We start from the raw sequence: 16,216 nt of genomic DNA on the forward strand, positions 1-16,216 counted from the left end.
GCAAGGTCTGGGCCACTGAGCTACATCCCCAGCCTTCATCCCCAGCCTTCTTGTTTTTGTCGGGTTGCTGTTGTTATTGAGTGTGGCATGTTTTTAAGCTCTCTCTTACTTTCTGGCATAAAAAGATCCTCCTTGCTCATTTTGTACTGTTCCCCTTCTCATCTTCAGCCTTTCTTCCCAGGCCACCTCTAGAGTGAGCTCTGCAGGTGGAAGGCTTGAAGGTGGTGCTTCAGGAGTACAGAAGACGGGGGGTGGGGGGTGCTAAGAGCTGGTACAGTGCTCAGCAGTCTGAGATGCTGCAGAAGGGCTCAGAGCATGCCCTCTGAGTCCTCTACTGCTGTCCCAGGCAGGTATTCCGCACAGAGAAAAGAAGCGTTTGGGGGCTAGGGTTGTTGCTCAGTGGCAGAGCGCTTGCCTAGCATGTGTGACACACTGCGTTCAATCCTCAGCACCACATATAAATAAATAAATAAACAAACAAATAAATAAAATAAAGGTTCACTGACAACTAAAAAAAATAGAAGTGCTTGGATCTTGCAGATACAGTTACTGAGTCCTCTACCATGTGCAGGGCACTGTGAGCCATATACAAGTTATAAGACACCATTTCAAGGACACTGGTCTAGTAGGCCACACACTCATATACCTGATAGGGTGATTTCGTTGTGCTGCCAGTGAGGTACATGCAGGAATTTGGGGAATTCTGGGGTGAGGATAGTACTTATGTCTGGAGGATTGCAAAAGGCTTCATTGGTGACTCTTGGGTTAGATCCTGAAGGAGGGTAGGATTTGGAAGAATAGTTTTCTGGTGAAACCAGAGGTTGCTACCTCTGAGCACTGAATCAAGAGAGACTTTGCAGCTTCATTTCAGCTAGATCCAGCCCTCAGCCAGGTGCTGTAAGGAGCATGAGTGCTCCTGTGAGTGAGGGACAGCACCCTCTTGCAGCCTTGGTGTCATGATGCCATTTATTTTTTATTTTCAGATGCAGATGAAACATGCCCTTCATTCACCAGACTGAGCTTTCACAGTGCCGTGGTGGGTACTGGGCTGCAGGTGAGGCTGATGCTCTATACGAAGAGAAACCAGACCTGCGCACAAATCATCAACTCAACAGCTTTTGGGAACTTGAATGTGACCAAGAAAACCACCTTCATTATTCATGGATTCCGGCCAACAGGTTCCGCTCCAGTTTGGATGGGAGACTTAGTAGAGGCTTTGCTCTCTGCAGAACACATGAACGTGGTTGTTGTTGATTGGAATCGAGGAGCTACCACTGTCATATATACCCACGCCGCTAATAAGACCAAAAAAGTAGCCATCATCTTGAAGGAATTTATCGACCAGATGTTGGTAAGAAAGACTTCTCTTGTATGATTTGTGGTTAAATTGAAACTGACTAATTACCTGGAGATTTAAAGCCAAGAGATATCTTCAATGAAAAGGGGGCCAATTTTGTGAAATTCTGAAAATCTAAATAAGGCCCAGGGAGGGTTAGAGAAGGACCCTAAGTAAGGTCCACAGGTATTTTGGTGCAGGTTGTGTACCGCACAGGACACTGATGTAAGGGAGCAGCATTGTCATTGTAGATGTTGTAGATTTACATATTTTTCATGTTTACTATGATAATTTTCCCACATATGACAACAAAGTATCATAGCAAGGGGAAGCTTTCTCTCTCTCTCTCTCTCTCTCTCTCTCTCTCTCTCTCTCTCTCTCATTTGTGACACTGGGCATTGAGTCTAAGGCCTTGTGCATGCTTAAGTGCTCTACCGCTGAGTTACATCCCTAACCTTTTAAAATTTTAATTTAGATTTTTTTTTTTTTAATACCAGGGATGCTCTCCCACTGAGCTATATCCCTAGACTTTTTTTTTTCCCCCTTAATTTTGAGATAGGGTCTCACTAAGTTGCCCAGACTGGTCTCAAAATTTGTGATCTTCCTGCCTCAAGTTCTTGAGCCACTGGTATTATAGGCATATACCATTATGCTCAGCTCTTTTTCTAGTTCATATAAAAGTGTCTTATGGGTCAGAGACAGTCTGTCTAGGAGCTTCCCGGTTTAAACATCTAGAGCTTCAACTTTGGTAGCTGTTCTTTCTGCTAGAAGTGCCAGAGCTTTAGTGACCCAGTTATCCAAAACTGATCTGATGAGATAATTAATGTTTCTAGAAGACTTACAAAGGTCAGAAATTAAATTTATTTAGTGACCCACCTCATGCATTGTTCCTTTTAACAACAGCAACAATGACAAGTGGCATGAAATCAAGAAGATAGGTGACATGAGTATTATCCAAGCCCCCACCTAAACCACCGTCTAGGGAGAAGAATATTTGAATGATTCGGGACAAGCTGTCCCAGTAGCCTATGGGTAGTGTGGTCCACCTCTCCAGGTTTTTCCCTTGTTTCCTTCCCTCTCCATGGTGACTTCATTCTCTGGGCCAGGATGAAGATAAGGGTGTTCATCAAATTGTACTGTCATCCCTTTCCCCAGTCTGCTTAGGGCTGGGGCTGGGGCTCAGTGGCAAAGTGCTTGCCTAGCTCATGTGAGGCACTGGGTTCTATTCTCAGCACCACATAAAAATAAATAAATAAAATAAACAACGTACTGTGTCCATCTACAACTAAAGATGTGTCCACTTAGTTTCTAGCAGAAGCATGAGTGGGAGTCAAATGGTAATCCCAACAACTTGGGAGGCTGAGGCAGGAGGATTGCAAGTTCAAAGTCAGCCTCACCCTGTCTCAAAATAAAAAATAAAAAGGGCTGGGAATGTGGCTCAGAGGTTAAGGGCCCCTGGCTTTAATCCTCAGTACAAACAAAAACAAAAACAGTGTGAGTGGACTCACCATGACACAAAGGTTAAGGTATAAGTTTGGGGTTGGGCTGGTGGGTTTGAATCCTGCTCTACTATGCTTTCAACTTCCCGATCTCTACCACGATTTCAGTGAGCCTCAGATTCTTCGCATAATGAAAAGAATAGTATTTATATTGTGGGGGTCTTGTGACATTTAAATGAGACCATAGATGTAAGACACTTAGAAATATTTCTCCAAAGTCAATAGGTAGGAAATTTCTCCAAATGTAGTCAATTCCTTGACTCTTCAGAATGTGTAACTATGGACTTGTTGGAATTCCAGGCGGAAGGCGCTTCTCTTGACAACATTTATATGATTGGAGTAAGTCTAGGAGCCCACATATCTGGATTTGTTGGAGAAATGTATGATGGGCAGTTGGGGAGAATTACAGGTAAGACTCCTGTGGGTCTGTGGGGTGTAGCTTGGGCCAGGTGGTCACTGGGGGGATATTACACAGGCAGTCCTAGTCCTCGGATTTGAAGCCAGCTCTTCCAATTATCTAACCTCTCTAAGCAAGGACTTCATTCTGCAAAAGATAAACCATAATAATGTTGACCTCAGGTTATTATTTAATCAAATATATGTAAAGCACTTTACAAATTGTATGCCTCAGATAAGATGGGTGGTGACTTAATTTCTCTTATACCTAGGAAAACTGCAATGTCCTGGGGAATTTGATCTATTTGACCTGAAAAGAGTCTTCTTCCTTTATTTAATCTAGAATGTGGAACTATATACCTAGTACATCACGGTCCCCAGAAGTAGTCTCATGGTAGGAAAATGATATCGGAATTTTGATTGCTGAGCCTGACTCTGTAAATATCAGTTTTCCAGCAAACACTGAATGAAAACACTCAGAAATGCAGCAGGTTAAACCCCAAACAAAGACTCCCTTGCTGGGATCTCTTACCTAGAGCTTAGTAACTTTCCACAGCTATTCACAAAGGGCTGAGGGTAAGGGTGGCTCTCTATTTCCAAGACCTTGACCTCTCCCATTCTTTTGAGGTACTGGGGTGCTTTACCACTGAGCTACAGCCCCAACTCTTGCCCTGGGCAAGTCACTTCTATCCCTGTGACTCGGTGTCCATCTCTCTGTCTCTGTCCCTATCTGTTTATCTCCCTCTCTCTTTATCTCTTTTTCTCTTTCTCCCATACATGCACATCTTACATTGACTGGCATCAATTCTGGCTATGTATTTTAGGTCACATTGTTTGTCCTGGTTATTTGTTTAAATTTCGCTTTAATCTGAAGGTTCAGGATTCCTCATCTTGCTTAATCTGCTTTCTTGGGGAAGCAAATTGGTTTTTTAGTTTGAAAATGTATTGTTACTATTTTTGGAAAGCAAGGTGTCTTTAAAATTTTTCCTCCTGTAAAAAGGTCAGATGGCTTGAGTTTGAATTTGTGGGAATTAAAAAGAGAGAGAGAAAAAGAGGCAGAGGAGAGAGGAAGGAAGGAAAGAAAGAAAGAAAGAAAGAGGAAGAGAGGGGAAGAGAATAGAAAAAGAGACAGGCTGATAAGCAGGTCCTGATTTGTAGCAATTGCTGATTTTCTGGGGTCTAAAACTCCCACCACGACTGATCTCAAGCTACCAACATGACATCAATTGAGCAGAGTCTGGGTGCAGATGAACAACATTTGTTCTGCAGCCCACCATGTCTCGTTCTATCTGCAAGTCAGGTGCACCCCTAAGCCTCCCAGCCAATCAGTTCCCACAATTACTTTGAAAGTGAACTACAACAGGTGATGTCTCTAACCATGGAAATTCCCAGGCCAGCCTTCCTTTCACTCTGGGCCCATGTGACCCTGCCCCATAGCCTGGACTCAGCTGATCATCCACAGCTCCCTTTTCAACTTCCATATTCTCTGAATCCCAAGGTTAGTCTCCATCTTCCCCAAGAGCAGCTGAGGCAGAAAGCATTTCCCCTCCCTACTCCCCTTCCTCGGCCTTGCCTGGGTGGGCTCACTGGGTTGCAGGGTGGGAATGGAACCTGTAACCTAAGGACACAATTCACATCTCACTCCCATGGATCAGATGACTCTGTCTATTACTTACCTTGATGGTCTTGATGGCTGCTTGATGCTGTGTTTTCAATTTCTTTCTTTCTTCTGCCCCTCTTTTTGCCTCTCTCCACGAATATCTCTTGGTTTTTCCTCTCATAGCAAGTCAAACACTCTACCACTGAGCTACATCCCCATCCCCTATCTTTAACTTCTCCAAGAGAAGATGATGGATGGTGAATGGGTTGCAAACATTTCAAGTACCTGGATAATTTGTGAATACTTTAAATTTGATTCTCAAACTTGACTGTAAGTTTGCATGAAACTTGCCTTGGGGTGCTGGAGAAAATGCCAATGGGGTGGCCTGAGTTGGAGGTAGGAGTCTGTATTTTTGTTTCATATATATATATATATATATTTGATGGTCCTTTATTGTTATTTATTTATATGTGGTGTTGAGAATTGAACTCAGTGCCTCACACATGCTAGGCAAGCGCTCTACCACTGAGCTACAACCCCAGCCGAGGAATCTGTATTTTTAACCAGAAAATATAGATGGTCTGAGCTCCACACTTGGAGAAACTATAGAGTAACTTCTAGTCCCATATGACCACCAAGTACTTGAAATGTGGTCAGTGCAAACTGAAATCTGTTGTAAGTGTGAAATACACATTATCTTTAGAAGACTGAGAAGAAGAATAACAAAAAACACAGAATATAGAAAATATTAAGTTTTTTACTGGTTACATGGACATGACAATATTTTGCATTAAATAAAATGTGTTTTTGTTTTGGTGGTGCTTTATGTCTGTCTGTTCATACCATGTGCAGGGTTCTTGGGGGTTTTTTTTTGTTTGTTTGTTTTTAAGTGCAGGGGATTGGCCAGGGATTCTTAACCACTGAGCCACATCTCCAGCCCTTTTTATTTTTTGTTTTGAGACAGGGTCTTGCTCAGTTGCTTAGGGCCTCACTAAATTGCTGAAGCTGGCTTTGAACTTGTAACTCTTCTTCCTCAGTCTCCCGAGTTGCTAGGTTTACAGGTGTGAGCCACCATGCCTGGTGAGTGCGCATATTTTTGGTCAATTTTTTGACTGACATTGTCAGCTGATCACTTGCTATGGCATATCACTATGGATATTATAAGTCCAAGTTTTTTGTGACAGTCCTGGTTTGTACCTCTTGTCCTGGTGTGATTATGAACAGTGCCCTCACACTCTCAAAATTGCCCTGTTCTAGATGTTTTCTCTGCCAGTGACCTGGAGGTTGCTGTAAACTGGGGCTCTCATTCTTCATTGTCTTAGACAGGAAGTAGTGCTGTCTGATGTGAGGAGGGAGGAGGAGCTTCCTGGTGGGGGACACATTCTTTCTAAAGCTATGTTGTATTGAAAACAACATATGGACTGGGTGTTTGCCCATCTCCTCCCACACCAGTTTCAGTTGGGAGTGGACTGAAGAGGAAGAAAGGCTGGGAGGGGGAAGATAAGAAAAGAGGGTAGATAAATAAATGGCTCTAGGAAGCAGAAGTGCATTGGGAGAGGAGAAATGGAGAGATTGAAGCTAGAACTAGGAGAGTTAAAGGAAAGAGGCTCAAGTTGGATTTTATATGTAACACGGAGGATGGGAGATGTCATCTAAAATGACATTTGTAGGGACTAGGGGTGTAGCTCAGTAGTAGAGCAGAAACTTAGCGTGTTCAAGGTCCTAGGTTCAAACCTTAGCACCCAAAACAAAAATTTTAAAAAGCGATATTCACAGGTTAAAGCTTCAAGGGAGATGTCCCTTGAGATCTTCACTTTACATAGGGCTCTAATAAGTGCCTTTTTGAGCCTCTGGATTTTTTTTTAAAGTTTTTATTTTGTGGTTACAGTATCATAGGGGCTGCTCCCCTATGTTTCGAGTTATTTCACAGTGATGTGAGAAACGCCCAGCTAATATTGACAAGATGTTAATGTTAACATTAATATTGGCAAGAATTGAGTCCAGGCACTTATGGAGTGGGTGATATCTGCGGTATCTACAGGGACTGGCAACCTCTTTGATACCTGGCTTGGCCAGTGAGCTTTGCCCTTTCCTGTTGAGCTTGCTAAGCTCTGTGTGGTGAAACCAAGAGCTCAACACCCAGAGGAGGTTGCCCCAAGAGGCAGGGCTCGCCTCATGATGCTTGATCTCCCCAAACCTCAGTTCATTCATCTATAAAATAGCTGCCCTGCTTCTCGGGCAGGTTTGCAATGCAAATTAACGAGCTGGGATATGAATACCAGTGAAGCTATAAAGGAGTTTTATTAATAACAAGAAGGAAGGACTGAATGGGGTTTCTGGATCACCAAAAATGAGATAAAATAAGATATAGCATTTAGTTTTTCTCTTTTATGCACCCTGTGGTGCTTTTTTCCTGAGGAGCCAGTGTATCCCCGCCACTGCCCCCTTGTGTGGGGAGCTCTGCCTGGGCTGTGCTTCCTTCTGAAGTCAGGGTACGGTTCACAGGGCTATGGTCAAGGTAACCATCTCTACTGTGGGAAATAGCTGCAGGGCTGTGGAAAGGAGTCCTGACAAAGCAGGATGGGAATGTGAGTGCTCGCCCACCCGAGGGGAGCCTGCAGCCTGTGAACCATCCTCCCCGGGAGGCATCAGAGGCACAGTGCCAGTGACTCATGGAATGAGGCTGCCAAGCCACTCTGTTTTCCTTCCAGGTCTCGATCCTGCAGGCCCTTTATTCAACGGGAGGCCCCCCCAGGACAGATTAGATCCCAGCGATGCGCAGTTCGTTGATGTCATCCACTCCGACACTGATGGTAACATTCCTGTCTTGGTGGGTTAGTCGCCCCCCAGACCCACAGAATCCCCCTGGGGCAGATTGTCATGCAGGGGCAGAGCGGGTTTCTCCAGCTGCCTTTTTCCTACCAGGCAGGTTCCAAATCTGCGGAAACATTGAAAGGAAGAGGTAGCTGGTGTAGCCAGACCCCTGGATCCATGCTGCAGTGGGGATGATTTTCCCATGGTCTTTTTTTCCCCTTTTTTTTTGGGGGGGGGTACCAGGGATTGAACCACTGAGCCACACCCCCATCCCTATTTTGTATTTTATATAGAGAAAGGCTCTCACTGAATAGCTTAGGGCCTTGCTGGCTTTGAACTTGCAATCTTCCTGCCTTAGCCTCCCCAGCTGCTGGGATTACAGGCATGAGCCACTGTGCCTGGCCTTCCCAGGGTCTTTTATCTTAAATATACCATTGTGCCCAATCACAGTCAGGCCAGTTTGCATCCCACGTGGACAGTGTTTCCATATATGCAACTGGGTTTGGATGCATAATTTCCTGGGTGTGTTGGTTACTTCTCATTATTTCCTTAAGCTGAAAGGCGAGTTCAGGTGTGTGTCTCTCCACACAGAGCAATCCTCCCACCAACAGCTCTCAGCTGTCTGAATCTTTCAGGCCATTTCTGTCTTTCAAGATGCTGATTTTGCATCATGGATTGTTGGCATATGCCATGGAGGCTGGGGTGATGTTCAAGGATGGGTGTCTACTACACACAGATGTCTGGGAGAGGAAGTGGAGTACATGTTTGAGAAGGACAGAGAGAAGTGGTCATTTAAACATTATCTTCTTTATAATGCCATCACCTTGACCCGGGGCTGGGGATGCAGCTCAGTGGTAGTGCAGCTTGCACTAGGATGCACAAGGTCCTGAATTTGATCCCCAGCACCACAAAACAAACCAACCCCTGACCCTCTCTCCTGGGCATTTAGTGTGGTATTCAACAGTTGTTTGACTTAAAAGAAACCTCTTGGTAAAGCAGTTGCATTGTTATTGTGGAGTTTGTAAGGTATTACTTAAGTGCAGTACTGCAGTGCCATTTGGATGCCCAATGGAATAAGGCAATTCACTTTTTATTCTTGGAACATGGAGTCTGAAGGAAAGAGTATAAGTTTTGCAGTCCTGACAGATGTGGCCTCAGATCCCAGGATTCCGTTCTTTCTAGTGATGTCATGTTAATTTCTTAAGTCTTCTGAGCCTCTATCGTTATTTCATATGAATTTGCCAGTGGCCACTGTGCAGACATGTGAACATTGAAAGGAAGTTCTTTAAAACATCTGCTGTCATACCCACAGAGACATGTAGGTTCTCACTCTATAATAACTGTGATTAATACCATGATGCACTGTGTATATCTGTGCATATCACATGTGTATATATAGATCTAAAATCTTATATTCATTTATTTGAGACAGGGATTTTTTCACTGTCTTGCCCAGGCGGATCTTGAACTCCTGATTTTAGCATTTCTCCTGCCTCAGGTTCTGGGACGACAGGTGTGAGCCACCACGTTCAGATTATCAATAATCTTCAATAGGTTTTGTTTTTGGTTTTGGTTTTTGGTATTGGTGCTGGGAATAGAACCCAGGGCCTCCCTCATACTAGCCAAGCACTCTAACCCCAGACCCCAGTAATATCTTAATCAAGCATTTAACTGATTATTTTAGGGCTACATGATTAAAGAAAATAAGCAGTTATTAAATCTGCAATTTTTCAGGACCTCATTATCTAATATTGTTTTTAAACTTTCTACTGTCCTGGATCCTAAATTTCAAAAAATTTTGCCTACTAAGTAAAAATTATTTTTTTCTATTTCTTATTCATTAAAGATTTGTACAGTGCAAATTCAAGGCTCAGGAAGCTCATGACAATTGGAGGGTCCCAGCCAAATGTAAGGAAAAAAATATATGATTTTGTCAGCCTTGCTGTGAATGAGTAACCAAAATCCCTATGTTTTTAGAAATAGTGGAATTAAATTCCATTACCATTTGCTCAATCACTTAATAATGGAATGGATGATAGTGGAATTTACTTCCTGCTTTCCAACTAACTAACTGGGTTGGTAACTTTGGGAAAAACATTTAAATAAGTATACCAATAATTATATAACAACAACAATAATGATCCAAATCCTGCCTATGTCTGGCAGGCAAATGAGCTATGAGAGGTGAATGAGTTAAAGCAGTGTGAAAGCATAGTGTGTTCTCTTTTAGCACTGGGCTACAAGGAACCGCTAGGAAACATAGACTTCTATCCAAATGGAGGATTGGATCAACCTGGTTGCCCCCAAACGATATTTGGAGGTAAGTGCAGGTACTTTATATTCTGTAAAATAGTGGATTGAAAAGTACAATTTAAAAAATCTGATATTATCTTCATGGAGTAGTTTTGAATAGAAAACTTTTTTTTTCTGAGAAGATAGCAGTGGTTTAAATATAAATTATAAATTGCAAACTTAGCTCCTCAAAACAAAAAAATAGGGAGTTGAAGGGCAACATTAAAAGTGAGGTGGGGGATCAATGTTTATAGCAGCTCAATTCACCATAGTTAAGCTATAGAACCAACCTAGGTGCCCTTCAACAGATGAATGGATACAGAAAATGTGGTTTATATACACAATGGAATATTTACCATAAAAAAGAATGACTTTATGACATTTGCCAAAAAATGGATGAATCTTGAGACTATTATGCTAATCGAAATAAGCCAATCCCAAACAACCAAAGGTCAAATGTACTCTCTGATATGTGGTTGCTAACACACAACAAGGTGGGAGGAGGGGAAGAATAGAAGTTCAGCAGATTAGACAAAGGGGAATGAAGGGAAGGGAGATGGGGACAGAAATAGGAAAGACAGTGGAATGAATCTGATATCACTTTCTTATGTACATATGTAAATATACCACAGTGAATCTCTGCATCATATACAACCACAAGACTGGAATCCTAATTAGAATAGGATAGACTATAATAGATAGACTCTGTATTTGTATAGATATGTCAAAATATACTCTACTGGGCTGGGGTCGTAGCTCAGTGGTAGAGCACTTGCCTAGCATGTGTGAGTCACTGGGTTCGATCCTTAGCACCACATAAAAAATAAATAAATGAAAGTAAAGGTATTGTGTAAAAAATAAATTCTACTGTCAAGTATAACGAAAAAGAACAAAGAAAAAATAAGTGAGGGTCTGGGGTTGTAGCTCAGTGGTGGAGCACTTGCCTAGCATGTGTGAGGTACTGGGTTTGATCCTCAGCACCACATAAAAATAAGTAAACAAACAAATAAATGGTATTGTGTCCATCTACAACTTAAAAAAGAAAGTGAGGTGGAGGATAGATTTTAAAGTCCAACCCCTAGTGCTCTAAGTATATATTTCATCACTGCTAGAGAAAGTCAAACAACTATGGAAATGATTCTAGAAAAAGGATGGTCTTGGCATGAAAAGGTAGTTGTCTATGGCCCCAGCTGATTGACATAGTGTTTGAAAGTGATCGGGCTGAAATGGCACAAGCAGGGATACCCATGTTGTACCATAGTGAGGTTCAAATTGCATCCTGTGAGATAGTGTAACCATATCCACAAACAGCCAAAGAAAATGTGCTTTGCTGGTAAAGGACATCCCCCATATTGTTATCAACTCCACTGTTTCTCCGTGACTTTTTTCTCTTTCGGTTCAGGGGACTGAACCCACTCTACCACTGAGCTACATCCCCAGCCCAACTCCCTTGTTTCTGCAAAAGGAAGTTCCAGGAACAAAACAATAAGTGTTGGCTTGTCAGGTTTGACTCCAGTCCAGCTTGGCCTGTGCCAGCCCCATGCTTCGTCCTTCTTACCCCAGTTGATGTCTCTGTTCCTCACTGATCTGTTGTATGGGCACAAGTGAACCCTGGAGGAATAGAAAACGCTGTGATCTGATGCAGCAACCACTGCCTCTCCAAACCACTCGCAACCACAGCTCCTCTTTTCGTGGGGTTACTGTTTCCTCTTCAAATCCTTACCCACACTGATTGCCCTTTTGTGGAATTAAGCCTCTGTTTTGAGTGACATCAGTAATTCATTATCTCTAGTTCTTTTGACACCCATCTCTGTGTCTCCTCAACCTCCTGTCTCACCATTGTACCACCTGGCACCCGCTGGCACCCTCTGGGAGCTAACTTGAGTCCTGCCTGTAACCTCTTCTTGTCCGTTCATGACTTCTAGTGCCCACTCCTATCATTTAGCCCCTCCCACTTCACTCTTGCATTGGCAACAGATCCCTGCCACTTGGCTACTATGGGGAATGCCCTGTGCACCCCCAGACCTCTTAGAGGTGAGCTAGATTGGACTTTCATCCCACCTGAGAGAGCCATTTTATCTATCTTCATCTGAGTTTACACGGCCAGTGTTCACCCTCATGTTCCCTCCTGACCCAGGGTAGAGGGATCCCACTCCCTTTCCAACATGCTCTCCTCTGCTGACCCTCCTTGGGAGCTTCCCCTATCACTTACTCCCTAATGTCTTCTTTTCCTAGTGTCTGTACTTGTTCTTTTTCAGTGGCTCCTATCCTCAGCCTTTGGCTTATTGTCTTTGTTGTAAATCTGTAGGGAATCTCTGACCACTATTGAAATTTTTCTCCTCCTTTTCAGTGATCAAACCATGCAACGAGGGTCTTCATTTCTGTTTCCATCTCCTCAGTGTCCTATGCTAACCCACACCTCCCCACTTTCTACCCACACTGCTTTGCTGGAGGTGACTTCTTTAAGTTCAATGCAGCCTCCCAATCACCAGATAACCCAGGGTCCTTTTCCCAGCTTCAGCTTTCCATAAGTTCTCCAGCTTCCGGTTCCACTAAGCCTGCACTAAAACTCTCCCCTTCTTGCTTCTGTGTCATCGGGTGATGTCGTCTGGCTGTTCTTTCCGTGGTCGCTCTTTTGAGGGCTCTCTGAAAGTACCTCCCCTCAGGCTGGGTCATCTGATTTTCATTTCACTTTCCCTTTTTTTCCTTAAATATTTTACCTATATTTCCAAGTTCAGAATTCACTATGAAAGTAGAAGGGGTAGATTCTGATCTAATTGACTTCTATCCACCCTGGACTCTGCTCCACCCAACAGCCCAGACCTGTTTAGGAAGACTTCACTCTTAAGTGATCCACTTCCATGAAGCTGCTGCCCTTTGGTGCCCACTTATAGTTGAGGTCAATTTCAGGGAGGAGATGCTCGTGGGAGGATTTACAGCCCAGGCTCATCCTTTTTCTTATGTGATCTTCCTCCTCAGAGGGGTGTGTGTTTGAAGTGTGTGACATGCATGTAGGTAATTGAACCCAGGCCCTCCTGCATGCTAGTCAAGTGCTCTGCTACTGAGCTACACCCCCAGCCCTCCTCAGATAACTCTTGATTCCCTTCTGTCCTTTTATATCAGCTGATCCTATTCCTTGGCCCTCTGTTATGGTTGTGAGCATTGCAGGCTCACCATGCAGAGTGATTTCTCACAACACCCCTGCCGTTGGGTTTTTGATAAGATAGAAGGTAAATTCATCCTGTGGTCCAGCTAATGTGTCATCAAGAACTACAGAGTCTTAGTAAACCTCAGGCTCAGTCCTTGATTAAGATGTAAGACTGTGTGCCATCCCCCACCCTCGTCTCCTCTGCCCTGCCGCGTAGACTCCCAGCCTCTTCTATTCTGCAGCACAGCAGTGGTTCTCAAACTTCAGCATATATCAGAATCATGTAGAAAGCTTGTTAAAACAGAGATCACATTGGCACGTGCAAGGCCTTGTGTTCAGTCCCAGCAACAAACCAAATCAAACCAAACCAAACCACAGACTGCAGACAGCTGCAAGCCTCTCAGGGGAAAGTACTAATAATGTCCATTTCTAATAAATTCCCAGGTGATGCTTACACAGCTGGTCTGAGACGGTATTTTGAGAACTTTAGTAGTAGTGCAACAGATAGATCTGAGAGCCCCATAGACCACAGGTGGCAGAATTCCAACTCTGCCTTTTTTAGTAGGTTCTCTGTGCCTCAGCTTTCCTATCTATAAAATGACACTAATATTGCCTCCCTTACAAGATTGTGAGAGCTAGCAACATATTATATAAAGAACCTAGGCTATTATTACCCACCATAGTATTTCTGATTTTGTTTTATTACAGTGATTATAAAAATTTATAGGTTCCCGGCTTTAAAATATTTGAAACAAAGTTGGGATACTTTACTTACCTGTCTGGTCTTTGTCCACTGCCAGGACCTGTTGCTTTTTTTAAAAAAAATATATTTATTTATTTTAACATAAAGAAATTTTCAAGGAATACACACATGTGCAATTTTTAAATGATTTTTTTAATACAATACCTTTATTTATTTATTTATTTATTTATATGTGGTGCTGAGAATCAACCCAGTACCTTCCATGTGCCAGGCAAGTGCTCTGCCACTGAACCACAACCCCAGCCTGGCCTGGTTGCTTTTGACATAATGAAAAATGTGGCAGTAATCAAAACTACTCTCTTGCTTTTGACTTTGCAGTCATTGAGATTATTAGGACTTACCTGGAGCAGATGAGGGAACCCATAACAACCAGACTTTTAGTTAAAGCCTTGAGCAGAAATGAGGCAGAAGGCTGGATGGGGTTGTCTGCATCTGTAGTCCCAGCTACTCAGAAGGGCTGGGTGTGTAGCTCAGTGGTAGAGCTCTTGTCTAGCATGCGTGAGGCTGTGGATATCCCCAACACTGAAAGAAAAAAAAAATAGACAGAGGGGTTTCAGTGTGTAGCAGAACCTGCTGGAGATTGCACTTCCAAATAATTGGTATTAATTTTCCATGTGCCTGGCACTGTTCTAAGATTTAAAGCTACAATAGTAAATGAAATATGCAAGAATGCTTATTTTGGGAGAAGCAGAGTCAAGTTATTCAAGATAAAAGACTGTATGTGATGAGATCTAATGGTTGTATTTAACAGTGACATTATTTTTTGTTTTTGTTTTTGTTTGTTTTCTGTGTGCTGGGGAGGAGACTCAGGGCCTCACAAATGGTAGGCACCTGTTCTAGCTACTCCAAGCTATACCCCTGGCTCTACAGTATTTAATTAAAGTATATTTGCTTTAACTCCTGTCACAACCTTAATTTAATGTCATCTTTTCTTCTGCCACCTGCCAGCATGAATCCTTACGTATGGCTTTTTGTAAGGACTGAATGGGATCAAGTACATTGGAACTTTCAGAGCCATGCAGGAGATGAGAAATTGTGTGTGTAAAACATGTGATGTTCTTCTTTTAAATGCTTCTACTGCTCTATCCTTGAATCACTCCCTTTCCAACTAAGGAATAAAGTATTTCAAGTGTGACCACCAGAGGTCCGTGTACCTGTACCTGGCTTCCCTGAGAGAGGACTGTGAGATCACCGCCTATCCCTGTGACTCCTACAGGGACTACAGGAACGGCAAGTGCACCAGCTGCGGCACACCAGAGCAGTCCTGTCCCGTCCTGGGTAGGTCCAAAGCGGTTTCCCCCTCTGCTTTGGTACAAATTTTTGGTACAAATCCCAGAACCATTTTGCTATCTAAAAATGGCTCCAAAATTGTTTTCTAACAACAACAACAACAATTTAAAAAACCCATAAAACAGTCTAGGCAGCTTTTTTGAGCCAACTTTCTAGTCTCCTAATTACAAAAATTGGTAGAAGAGCAATCTGTGTAGGATTCCACCCAGCAGGTAGCACAGCCTACTCAGAGCACAGCCACATTACACAGCCTGTTCCTGCGAGGGCTGGAACAACCTCTCTACTGGGCAAGGGTCCACAGTGAGACAGACCTTCTGCCAGATGACATAGCTGAGTGGTCCCTTCTAACTAGTGTCCATAAATGCCTTTACTGACAGCTGGGCATGGTGGCTCACATCTGCAATCCCAACTACTTGGGAGACTGAAGCAAGGAGATTAAAAGTTCAAGACCAGACTAGGCAACTTAGTGAAAGCCTGCCTCAAAATAAAATGTCAAACAAGCTGGAGATGTATGTAGCTTAGTGGTAGAGTGCCCTAGTTCAATTCCACTACGGGGTTTGGGGTGGGGGATGCCCTCACTCCATCCTCTGGCTCTTATGGGTATACAGGGCTGGGGTGGGGTCAAAGATGCCATGGGTACTGCTTGGATATTTACTAGGGGTTGGTGGAAATATCCTAAGTGGTTAAAACTATGAAAGTGGAAAGCCATGAGGATTTTCTGATTTTTCCTAAAAGGAAATCCAAGTTAACAGCAGGACATACTATACATAGGGGTTCTCAAACCCTGATTGTACATTAGAGTCACTGAGAGAGGGTGATTTTTTTTTTTTTTTAATAGCAGTGTCTGTGTCCTCTGCCCTATCAGTTAAGTCAGAGTCTGGAGGCCATTTTCTGGCAGTGAGGACAGAGGAGAGAAACAAGTCGTAGAACAGCACCCAACCTTGCCTCCTGCAGGCATAGATATAAAGGGAGACATTCACCTGCTTGGTGATATAGTTATCTGGCAAGCCCACATTCTGTACAACATTCTGTAATAATAAAACGTTCTTCAAGAAAGCCCAGGGTCTGGGGGCGCAGC

General features: G+C 43.2%; 1 protein-coding gene across 1 annotated transcript in view; it reads left to right on the forward strand.

Annotated features, from left to right (window-relative positions):
• The window catches only part of Liph (lipase H), a 47,040-nt gene that overhangs the window by 15,322 nt on the left and 15,502 nt on the right, over positions 1–16,216 (forward strand). The window contains exons 2-6 of the mRNA XM_046462661.2: positions 984–1,351; positions 3,136–3,244; positions 7,543–7,644; positions 9,876–9,965; positions 14,962–15,126. Coding sequence (XP_046318617.1) covers positions 984–1,351; positions 3,136–3,244; positions 7,543–7,644; positions 9,876–9,965; positions 14,962–15,126 — 834 coding nt within the window. The remainder of the gene's footprint in view (positions 1–983; positions 1,352–3,135; positions 3,245–7,542; positions 7,645–9,875; positions 9,966–14,961; positions 15,127–16,216) is intronic.

This window comes from Marmota monax, unplaced genomic scaffold, assembly GCF_021218885.2.
Source record: "Marmota monax isolate L192 unplaced genomic scaffold, Marmota_monax_Labrador192_F-V1.1 WCK01_AAM20220418_F8-fsc00100, whole genome shotgun sequence".
Lineage (NCBI taxonomy): Eukaryota > Metazoa > Chordata > Mammalia > Rodentia > Sciuridae > Marmota > Marmota monax.